This window comes from Canis lupus, chromosome 27 (assembly GCF_048164855.1).
Source record: "Canis lupus baileyi chromosome 27, mCanLup2.hap1, whole genome shotgun sequence".
Taxonomy (NCBI): Eukaryota; Metazoa; Chordata; class Mammalia; order Carnivora; family Canidae; genus Canis; species Canis lupus.
The window spans coordinates 43269364-43281627 of NC_132864.1; the positions used below are offsets into that span (position 1 = coordinate 43269364).

General features: G+C 38.4%; 1 protein-coding gene across 1 annotated transcript in view; it reads right to left on the minus strand.

The window, feature by feature from the left end:
- Positions 1-692: 692 nt before the first annotated feature.
- Positions 693-12264, minus strand: part of PCDH15 (protocadherin related 15) — an 876905-nt gene continuing 865333 nt past the window's right edge. Inside the window, exons 35-37 of the mRNA XM_072803740.1 lie at positions 9733-9803; positions 8760-8874; positions 693-5242 (exon numbers count right to left, since the gene is read on the minus strand). Of these exons, the coding sequence (XP_072659841.1) occupies positions 4691-5242; positions 8760-8874; positions 9733-9803 (738 nt within the window). The 3' untranslated portion in view covers positions 693-4690. The remainder of the gene's footprint in view (positions 5243-8759; positions 8875-9732; positions 9804-12264) is intronic.

Genomic DNA, 12264 nt, shown 5'->3' on the forward strand with positions numbered 1-12264 from the left:
GCATGTGGGCCCTGGAAATAAAGGCTACACAGACTTCTGTCTGTCGAGTGAACACTGGAATGGCAAAGGACCAGGAATTCTCTCTATATTCAATGGTTGTCTTAGCAAATTTGTTCTTCTCGATCTGATTGTTTCAGATGAAAGGCAACTGAAATTATTATATCATCAGCTGCATTATAAATTTATAATAAGGGAAATACAAGCCTATTCCATATAGTCAGAGAGGTGGATGGACAGATGGATAATTAGATATGGATACAAGTGTACAAATTGTAAATCTCTGAAATACCAGCCTCTATCATGTTAAAGTCGTAACGTGACTTCATGTCGACTCTGCTTTTTGATTTCTTTATTCTATTTATTCAATTTAGCATTTCCATGAATGTAACAGATTATATATGAACGCCTTCCTGCTTAAATGATTTTATATATTTTTTAAAATAAACAGATAGCTAGTATTTTAGGAAAACTGAAGTGTCCATCCTTCTTAGAACTTGATGACTTGTATGCAGGACTGAAAGGTCTACAAAATGATGAGAGTCTCAAAGTACACTTCCTTCCTCTGCATTATTCTAAGATAAGAGTCTGCAGAGCTGGCTTTTCTTTGTACTTTCAAACTAAAATACTAAAAACATGTAAATGGGAAAATAGTTACTGATTTTTATCCCCACTTGACAGAATAATGAGAAACATTTTTTTTCAAATGGAAATTTATTTTTGAAACATTGTGTAGTGAGTAACAATGCATTTTAACTGAAAATTTCTGATTCATATTCCTCATACAGCAACGTAATATTTGTGAAGGAAAAAACAGGTGTTTGGTTAAAGAAATTGGGAAAGCAGTGAATGTGTTGATAATTTACCAAACTATAGACAAAGCTCAAATCTTCCATACATGTGCTTCACTTACCCTAAATTTAAAGTCGATTTCAATAAAAAAAAATAATAATAATAATAATAAATAATAATACCAAACTAACAAGTAAAGATTGTTCTAAAAGATCAAGGTTCACAAATGCAAAAATAAGAGAGAAAAAAGTAGAACAAAGGCATTCACATTATCATGTGAGTAGAGGGAGAAACTATCAATAAAAATAGAGGTCGTCAATATTATTTTGAACCTATCCCTCAGCCTATCGCTGTGTTTTTTGCAGGCACCAGGGGGCATCTGCCCTGAGAATAGAGTATTAGCACTTTCTGCCTATTTTACGAATTAATCGATGTGGCATACAGAAGCTCCACTTATGGGACGAGTGCAGAAAGTGGAGCAGAACAAGAGAAAAAGCAAAGCTCATGAAATAAAAGAAAGAAGAGGTCTTCCCTCAAGCATTAATATTCAATATTTTTTCCCGGCTCTATGATACACAAATGCAGCTAATGATATTTCCGTGGTGGCTATCATATCCCACGTGGAAGGACCACCTAGGATAAATAACATGTTGTAACCTCCCTATTAATAATGGGGCGTAAGAAAAAATAATAATCATGTGGCCTAAGAAACAAAACAAAACAAAACAAAACCCCAGCAATGTGATCTAATAACACGGATGGCATATCCCATATAAAATTCAAGGCAAACTTCTTTTTTTTTTTCTGGATTTAAAAAGATGCTTTTGGCTAACCAACAGTTAGGATGCTGTAACAACTTGCAGAGTCTATAATTAAGGAAAAATGAGAAGGCTGGGCCAAGACGTTCGCGTCTGTGAGCTGCAGGCCACAGAGGCACAAATGGTCCGTCACCAAAACTTTATTTTTTCATTCTCCCTCCCTCTGCCTTCCCTGCCCACCAGACCTTCTGAAGTCTGCAGGTTTTAGCATATTCCAGTCCTACCCCTTCGTTGTCACCTCAACAGCTGGGATCTCCTGTTTCTCTTCCCATGGGAAGCCAAAGGATTACAATCACTACGCCTACCTTGGAAAAATAACCACCAATTTCTTTATATGCATTTACATAGAAACATCATTTATATCAAGTATTTTTAAGTTTAAACTACCTGGACATCTCCCCTGGGTTCTACAATTTTAATCCTGAGTCAGAGTGTTCTAGGATAGTGAAAGTCCTAGCAAAGTAACTCCATCTGGTTGGATTCAGTTAGTTGGTACTGTTCTTGCTGCCGTGTAGACTTTACCTCAAAATATACTGACCAAGGGTTCGGTTGGGTTGTTCTGTGTAAATACTGATCATCTGTACCATCTCCACTCACTTAGGGACAGGTTAACTTCATAATTCTTTTGACTGAAACGGTCAACTTGAAATTGCTGAAATATGTCTACTACGAAGCCTATAATATTTTGACATTTCCTTACAAAAAGTTGAACCTTAAAATACAGTGACATCTCATATTATGGAGACATTACTCTTCCACCGACTTCAGATTTCTCAAACAGTGCTCAGATCCCCAAGAGCGATTCCCAAAAGCTTGAGAATCGCCCAACTTTTGTTTGAAGTTACATACTTGATCCCTGTCTTAGCTTTAAGGATTTTTCAGTAACAAGCAAAAAAAACGAACAAAGACACAAACTTTCTGACCAGGAAATTAGAAGTACACTGGAAGATCAATTTTAGAGAGAGGCACAGTGACAAAATTAGTTAAATATCACAGCCTGAAATTGGAGAAAGAGAAAAAAAAATAGATAAAGCTCTTTGCACAGGGACCATCATGGGATGTTAGTTGAGATGACCCTCGGACATCAGGGAAATAGTAAATTATAGTCAGTGGCCTCTGACTGAGCAAGTAGGAAAATATGTGCGATCTAACTTCTATCCAAAATATGTTATACTAAAAACAATTGCTTTGGCGCAGTAAGGAGTAGGCCCTGGAGTTCAGTGGTATAGGTCATTATTGGCCAAAATTTAATATGCATACGAGCCACCTTGGGATCTTGTGAGAACGTGGATCTTGTGTAGCAGACCTGGGGGCGTGAGCAAGATTCTATATTTCTAACAAGCTAATGTTAGAATGCCATATTTCTTTCCAGTTAATGCTGGCAGTTTTTCCAGCAAGGGTATAGAAGGTATTGATTTCCCATAATGTCAGATAAATGAGATGTTCCTGCATTTGATCTCAAGTACTTTTTGAAACCTGAAATTAAAACACACTACTTCTATACGTTGGCAAGTTTATGTTACATACAGTTCATTCCCTTTGGAAATAAGGAAAGAGCATTATAATCAACTATTTTTAAACTGTGAAACATGTGAGATAGAAATTAATAACAGTGCATTTTTCAGTTTCTTTCAACCGTATAATAAGCATGCATGAGTGAATTTTATTGAAATCTGAACTTGGTCAATACTGTGCAAAATTTGAGGTGAACTCTATAGCATACGAAGTCATATTCAATAAAATTCTGAATTTTCTCCTAAATTATATTGTGTCATCCTTTTAACATCTGGAGAGTATGCAACACACAAGGCAAGTTTCTGGGAGTCTTCTTCTTCTTCTTCATTTTTTTTTTTTTGGTCGGGGGGGGGAAGGATGCTTGGTTTTCATTTCGGTTAATTGTGAGACACTGTGCTTTGTTCCATGGTGAAAAATCAAGGCTGTGTTCTTTGATAAAAAGAAATGCCCAGGCAATCATTTTCTGGTTCTGCAGTTTATGCACATAAATATTATGGGTATTAAAATATTCTATAAATAAACTGTAGGGGGGGAGTGATATACTGTAATACACTCAAAGCTGTGGATTTATACCTTCCGTAGGCATTTCACATATTATATAAATTCTTGACCCTGCCAAATTCCTTTACAAAATATTCATGACCAATGACATTAATGTGAGACTTCTCTGATCTTACTACATCCTCCAAACTGAAGTTGTGGTTCTAGATGCATTATTGCCTATTAGATCCTTTCCCACCTCAGGAAGCTTTTGCTGAAGGTGAGATTTCTGTGATGCTCCAAATTATTATTTAACTTCCGATGGTGAAACTAAATCACCTGCTACGTTTGGTGTGGACGGAGTGTTCATGAAGCGTGTGTGCACAGGGGTCAGGGTGAGGAGACATCGGGGAAATCATGAATGGCATTTATAAAAAAGATGTGACTTCACGTGTTCCTTCAAAGGGCCACGGATTTGTATGTAAAAACCTGAAAAAACTGTATATTGGACAATAAGGAAAATAGGCTCATGATTCTAAATAATTTACAGAAGATTCTCACATTTGCTATCACTTTGTAATTCTATCTTTCCTTTAAAAAATCAGGATGGTATAGACAGCAACTGTATAAACCCAATACCTGTAAAATCCTCTAATATAAATTTTTCCCTTATTTGTTTTTTTATGAAAAGTAAATTCACATGTACCAAAAAAAGTTCTGTGAAGCTAGAGATGAAGAGTAATCTAGGTTAATCGACAAAATATAAATGATTACTTAGTAAATTACTTCTTGTTTATTAAAATGAAAAAAAAATCAAAACCCAACCAAACAGCTTGAACGATAAGTTTAAATGATAGGTTATTTAGGGACTTGAGAATCTGTCCAAAAAAGATTTTTCTGGGAAGAACAGTTCATTAATACAAAGGCGAGTGCAAATTCGTCTCTTGTCAAACTTTAAAGCATATGGTTCAAAGTTTTAGCTTGTGTGCCTGATATAAATTCCATACCTTTTTTTTTCTCAGTGACAATAAAAAGCACAGTTTATTAAAAACTGAAGTAAAAATCAAAATAACTTGTTAAAAACGCTGTCACAGTTTTGTCATTGGTATGTGGAGGTTGTTCCAGGGACCCATCCAAAGCTCCTCGTCGTCGGAGTGCGTGTGGTCGCCGTGGAATTGCAAAGGCTCCTTGATGTTCGTAGTGTCACCCATGGGCACCTGTTCCCCTGGGCTTCTCAGCCTGGGCCCCAGCGGCTGCCCTGCAGGACTGTCGGCCCCCACGGGCCCGGGGGCAAACGTCACCAGAGTCGGCCTCGGGTTCATCTTCTCCGTGGAGAAGGGCCCCTTGGACAATGTGTTCAGGGGAACATTCTCTTCCTGTGTCACCGCCAGCCTGTCGAGTTTCTTAAAGTGCCTCCCCAGGCGGCCCGGGGAGGAAGCTTTCAGGGTGTCAGCGAGGCAGGCCCGGCGGGTCCTCACCACCGACCCGTTCTGGGCGATGTAGATGTTGCCATTGACGTGGCTGTGCACACTGGGGTGCTGCAGGCGGTTTGGCTGGCACTCAGGCGCACTGTCCTCCCCGGGGGAGCTGCCTTCATACCCACGATCCACCACCAGCTTGATCATTCTTTTTCTCGCCCACTGCCAAGGAAAAAGACACAAAGGAGTCACCATCTCAGGAATTGGTGGGGGGGGGGGAGCAAAGGTCACAAGGCCTGGAAACCTCAAAGACATGGATAGGAAGCTATGGAAGGCTTAAAGAACTCAAGGGAGAGAGAGAGAGAGAGAGAGAGAGGCAACTCTTCATGAACATCAGATTCTTTCCTGCCAATGGTCAACTGGTTTTAGAGCCTACCTTCTTTTTCTTTTAATTTTTTTTTAAGATTTCATTTATTATGAGAGACACACGGAGAGAGAGAGGCAGAGACAGAGGCAGAGGGAGAGGTAGGCTCCTTGCAAGGAGTCCAATGTGGGACTCGATCCCGGATCCCGGGATCATGCCTGCCCTTCGGCCCGGAGCTGAAGGCAGACTCTCAACCACCCAGGCATCGCTAGAGCCTAACTTCTGAAGAAAGTTTGTTGCTCAGCTAAGAAGCAGACATATCAGGAAGCACGGGTGTTCTTTTTGATGAAATTACTGCTTTCCATGAAAAAAAAATTTAAAAAAATTTATATTTAAGTAAGGATCTGATCCAGTGTGTGACAGTTGCTCTACTCTTTGAGGAAGTTAAATTGAAGGGGGCGCACAGTATTAGGATATTATGTTCATACTAACACTTCCTTTTCCCAAATGTTAAAGATATTTTTTTTTTTACCCTACGTTATTTTAATTCCTAATTCATACTCCAGTATTAGCCAGACTTTTTGTATTGACTTCAAGTATCCTGATTTTCTGGATCATTTCACTTAAATATATGTGACCTAGAAAGAAAATACCTTCCCATCCCCAATAGTTTATCCAGTAATACACAGAAATGAATTATTGTCAACTTTCTTCTAGAATGCAATGGACATTGCCATAAATTTATAAGATTTTTACCAATCCACATTAGAAATGGCAAAGAGGAAAGGTTAACCGATGCTAGGTTACTCTCAAAATAGTATCACATTTTTAGAATATGTGAACTACCAACGTGTGGTACTAAGTAAGCCATTCTTTTTGATTTCCAGATCTATATTTCAAACTTAATATGTTTACTTACCCAGAAAAAAGTTTTGTAAACATTTAATTATATTCACTTTTTTTTTTTCTAAATCCATCTTAACCTATATGCACCATGGAAAAGAAATAGTATAAATTTAATTTTTAAACTCCGTTTCATTTATCTCCTAATATTTGAAATGGCCATCTACAAACCTATCTGAACATGTTTGTGACTTTTTTTTTTTTATAATACTTTTGCCAAATGAAAGATACATATATGCAAAAGTAGAGTCTTCGAGATCTCATTTGTTGCAGGTTTGGTCCTAAGGATTTACTGTCTACAGATGAAATAACCGCCCCCCCCCCATGCATTCATAAAATTCATTGCACTAGGCAGGACATCACTGGTGATATAATATTGCCAGACAGCATGAACAGAAACCCCACTAGGGAGTATTAAATTTTGATGAATTGCTGGTCTTGACAATTGCTAACTTAAGAAAGAGGAGTCTGTTCTGCCCTAATACAGTGTAGTGTGCAAGTCTGTTGTAGAGAATCTATGCTCACTTTAACAGCGTGCTTCCACTCTTAGGTCAGATAAAGATCAAGACCATGTTTCTCCCCTCAAGTGTCATTCCAGAAAGCACACAGAAGGCACTGCACACAAGAGGCTGGTCACTGCACACTCCCACCTCCTGGTCCCCGAATCAGAGTGCCGTGTTGTAGCCCTCAGAGCTGGTTCCTGGGGACCTCTCCCGGCGTGCGTCCCTGCTGTTGGCATAAGGGGGCACCTGAAAGCCCCAGGGGCCCCCAGACTGGCTTTCGCTGCTGCTGCTGCTGCTGCTGCTGCCACTACTGCCCGGCTCAGACTCCTCCTCACTGTCCACACCTCGCTCTACCGAAGCAGACTCTGTGCTGGCCTCCTCGGTGGCCTCTAGAGCCACTGCCTCCTCCGCGGGGCCCAGCTCACTTTCCTCTCCTGCTGTTGGTTCCTCCTCCTCCTTCTCCTCTTCCACTGGGGGCTCTTCCTCTGGCTCTTCAGGAGGCCCCTTTTTTCTACTTTTGACTTCCTTGACCTCTTCCACAACGGGCCTTCTTCTGGCAAGAAAGATGTTTTTCCTGGCCTTCTCCCCTTCTGACTCTGTGGATTCTGACTCTTCTGACTCTGGAGTAGAGCTCTCCTCCTCCTCGGAGGGCGTCTCTGACTCAGACTCCTCTTCTGTGGTCTCTGACTCGCTGAACTCGGATTCCTCTTCACTGTACTCAGTGTAGTCACTGGAGGACTCCTCCTCAGACTCCACCGTGCTTTCCGTAGCCTCCTCCTGGTCCAGAGTGAGCTTTAAATAATCCTTCTCTGCCTCCTCAAGGCGTCTCTGCCACTCTTCCCCCTCTAGATCGGCGAGGGCCCTTCTGTCCGCTAGCCCTCGAACTTTCTTGAAAATCATTGGGAAGATCCTGGCTCTCTTCCATGTCGTGTATGTGGGCTCGGCTGGTGGCGGCTTCTCAATGGTGACAACTACTTCTTCCTCCTCACTAGGCTCTCTAATTTCAACTTTGGGCTTTTTAATTTTCTTTGCCTTTTCCTGAAAATCATGAAAATGCAATTGAACTGTAAGCTGGGGGATGGTTGTGAGGTGACCTTGTCCCACACAGGTCAAGCAGAGGTGACTCTGCAGGGTTCTAAGTAGTTTCAAAGAACAACCACACAGTTCTCCACCTGCTATTCCCACTGCATACAGTTGGAAAGTGATCACGAGAAAATATTTTATTTTGGCTTGTACATTAGAATACTAAAATCTAAGGCTTTGCCATTGTTTTCTTATTCTGAGTTTATTTTACATCTTAGATCAAAGGAGAAGGAAGCAATCATTGCCTCTCCTCTTCTCCCTCCCTACACTTTGATTAATAGTTTTATGTGTTTTCTTTAACAAAATCGTAATCAGGAGATTATGATACTTTAATTGACTAATTTCTGTGATATGTGGCTATATTCTTAATTTGGCACAGGGTAAAGCTATAGGGACATGTATTTGTTTTCATTTTTGTTTTGGATAAATGTTCCATGTAAATTTTACAGGCAAAGTATATAAATGACTCGTGAATTAAAACCTACATGACATAATTCTATTAAAATATTGGTGTCATATTCTGTTTCAGTCTGATAACTGTGCTTTTTCATGATTTTTAGGTACGCTGGACAATGTGGGAACCAAAGTAACCATTGTTTTGCAACATGATTTTTATGTGTTCCATTGTAATGTTACATTTATGAAGTGCCATTTAGGATTTTAGAAAATATAAACTTTATGGTGGCTTTATTCCAGATAGTTAGCATTTCAGAGAAGGAAATAAATTAAGCTTATACAACAATTAATTTCCTTCTATAAACAAGGCAGTGAAATGGCCCACGTTATAAATTTCTAAGGGAAGCAAGTACTAAGTGAATAGGATTTCTGATTTTTGACATTTTTTTGCAGCCTGCTATTCAAGTGGGGTTCAACATTATGGCATTACCTCTTCCTCCTCGTACTCCTCCTCCTCCTCGGCTTCACCAACTACCTCACCATACTCCTCTGGTCCAGCCGGTGGTAACAGGCGGCGACGGCTCCCATACTGCGGCATCTCATACCTGAAACAGAAACTTACAGCCTTCAACATGTTTCCATGTGGTCTTTGTAACCATGACTCATTTCTGTTTTCTTCGTTGTTTTCATCATTCCATCAACAGATATGTATATAGCACCTGTTGTGCTCCTTGTCAACTAGTCACAAAACCATAAGTAAGAACTCTAAGTTGATGGGCCAGTGGTTTTTACCACGATGGTACCCAGGGATAACAGTACAAAGAGTCAGGTTATTTCAGATTTAAGTTTGGGGAGAGACTAGGGTTTAGAGAGGGGCATATCCCACCTTAATTAGTTGAAGAATTTAGAACATGAAATAGGATCTTTGTAAACTAATAGCTTATTCAGAACAGAATGTCTCTAACTCTACACTGAAGATCTGCTTCAGACATGGTCTGGAATGGTATTTACATTCCTCTTCTGTATTTTTAGAAAGCAGTTAATATGTGTGTAGAGTGACCTGAAATGCTTATTACTGGCTTCTGAAAGATGGTTTCTTCTTAATTTCTCTTGGGCAAATCTTGAGGCTGACTAGTTAGATAAAATGTTAAAAATCTCACATGTGAGAAATGGTGAATTCAGGAATTGAGCAAATATGTTTGACTTCTATTTCTCATGTAAATAATTTTGAATCATTTTACTGCATCATTAGCGTTATAGTCGATATCACCATAGAACAGCAAACCAGAAATGAATACAGAAAGGTGGATAAAACTTGATTGAAACTAAAAGCAGATACGTAATTCTTTTCCAAAGATGAAACTGATGAAGTGGTATTTATAACGCAAATGCTAGTAATAATGATAACTCCTTATTATTCACAAAAATATTGATACCGGATAAAAAAAAATCTGAAGATGTACCCATGCTCATAACTGTAATAATCTTGTCCGTATTCCTGGCCAGGATCAATTCCAGACTCCATGGATAACTCCTATTGTTCAGAAAGAGAAATTGCATTTGAAAATAAATTCTTATCACATTTCAGGTCAAACGAATTCAGATTTATTTCCAGACCTAGATTCCCATGACTCTCAGAACGCTCCTGCCAAAAAACTTTAATTACAAGTGTTAGTCAGACATATTCAAAACTTCTTTTTCTGGCTATAACTATTTTACATGAAATAAAGTTATGTTTTTACAACTGAGGGGGTAAAAAAAAGTACATTTTTCTAATGGTGACTCTGTTAGAGATTACAGATGAGCTTATTCCTTGTTCTTGGGTAATTTTTATTTTTATTTTATTTATTTTATTTTCTTGGGTAATTTTTAAAACTATCAATAGACAGTTAATACTTCACTCTATTTTAACTTGTATTATTAATGGACTTTAGCCTTGAGAAAAATTACAAAGTTACCTTCAGCATTGTTTCACTTCCTGATAATAGCTTCATAGCATGCATAGCACTTTTATGCATCACATTTATTTTTATGAAAGGATCTGATGATAATCATTTATATGTTAATTAAATATGACATTAATGTGTGGTATCTCTCAAGGATGTTTACATTTTAAAATATACTGCTAGTTCTGGATTTAATTATTTAAAAAATTGTCAGGTTGGCAGCCCTTTCAAAGATTCCAGTTCTAAATTCTAAGTAATACTGATTTTTGTCAGTCTGTTCTTAAAGATATTTTTCCTGAGACACACAGATATAATTAGTTTCAAATAACTATTACATTCAATTTCAATATATTTTCATGTTTAATTATATTTTAACATTTTCAGGAGGCTGAACTGCAAAAGTGCATTAACCACATGAATTGTGCAATGACATAAAAGGGAGGGAGGAAAAAGTGTAGGTACCCCTAGGAAAATGGGTGGGTATTTATGCCTAAGATCACCATTATTTACATAAGAATTAATTTTGTTGGTCCAAAAAATTTTTTTTGTTGGTCCAGATTTAGTAACAAGTCAGGAAAAAAGTGTCTTCTGAAGGCACATGTGTCATTAAAAAGTGTGAAACCACAGCCTTCGTGGTGGGTATGGACAATGACCCTCCCTTTGCTTTGTCACTTTAAACAACTGATTTAGTTGCCAAAATTCTAATCAGAAAATGCTATCCAAAATCTGAATTTGGATTTCTCTTGAAAATTAAAAAGCTGGCAGCATTGGGCTCTATTTCTATGTCATGAATTTAGTTGGTGGCACTACTCCTTGCAGCGATCATGTTCTCTCCGGGCCACTGCCTGTCCTCTGGCACAATGTTTGCACCCATCGCCAAAGTTGGGTCTTCCTTGTGCTCTTCTTTCATATCTAATAACCTCCATTTGCTTCTATCACTTCCCTCCATACTTCTTCACATTCCTCCTCTCTGGTGACTTTACAGCTTACAAATACCATATGCCGAGGAATCCAATTTCAATGTTAGAACTGCTACAGTGTACCCACAAGATTGGCTCAAACAAACAGACAGGAAGATCAGCAGTACCATGTGTTAGCAGGGACATGGAGCAACTAGAACTCTCATACATTTTGGGGGAGATTATAAATCCACCAAATCCTTTGGAAAAATGGCAATAGTAAGAAAGTCAAATATATGCATATCTTTTCACAAAAATCCAATATAGTTTAGTTGATATGCTAAACATAAATGGGCACAACTGTGCACCACAGTACATCATTTGTGACAGCTGAAAGCTGGGGCCAATGCACAAGTCCATGAGATACACATGACTACCTCACACGGTAGCAGAGATGACACTCCCAGACAGAATGAGGAGCAAAACAAGTCAGGTACACATGAAACACATGATTCTATATAATCTTATTTATATAAACTTTTAAAATAGACCAACTAATGTGTGTCTTACAAGCTAGGCAAGAAGTTTTCAATCCATGATAGGTGTAACTTGGATAAACCTCATTGGCTACACTATGGCTACTGTGCAGTAAAAGTCTACATTTTGACAGAAGAAAATCCTGCCATTTGTGTCAGCCTGGGTGGGAACTGAGGATGTTACACTGGAGAAAACAAGCAAGACACAGAAAGGCAAATGTGGGATGGTATAAATTCTGTGTGGAATAAAAAAAAATACATAAAAATAAATAAAAAGTCAAATTCATAGAAATGGAGGTTAGAAAAGTAGTTGTCAGGGGCTAGGGATGAGGGAAGTAGGGAAAGCTGGTAAAAGGGTGCAAATCTTAACTACAAGATGAGAAAGTTCTGAAGACTGAATGTGTCACATGGTGACTGCAGTTGGTAAAAATGAATGTGTAATTGAGATTTGGTAAAAAAGAGAACTTAACTGTTCTTACCAAATAGCAAATCACCACAATGTAGACTTTAAATATCTTACAATTTTGTCAATTATACTTCAACAAAGCTGAAACTTTTGGATAGATAGATATAGATACAGATATGGATATGGAGAGATATAGCCTTAAAATACT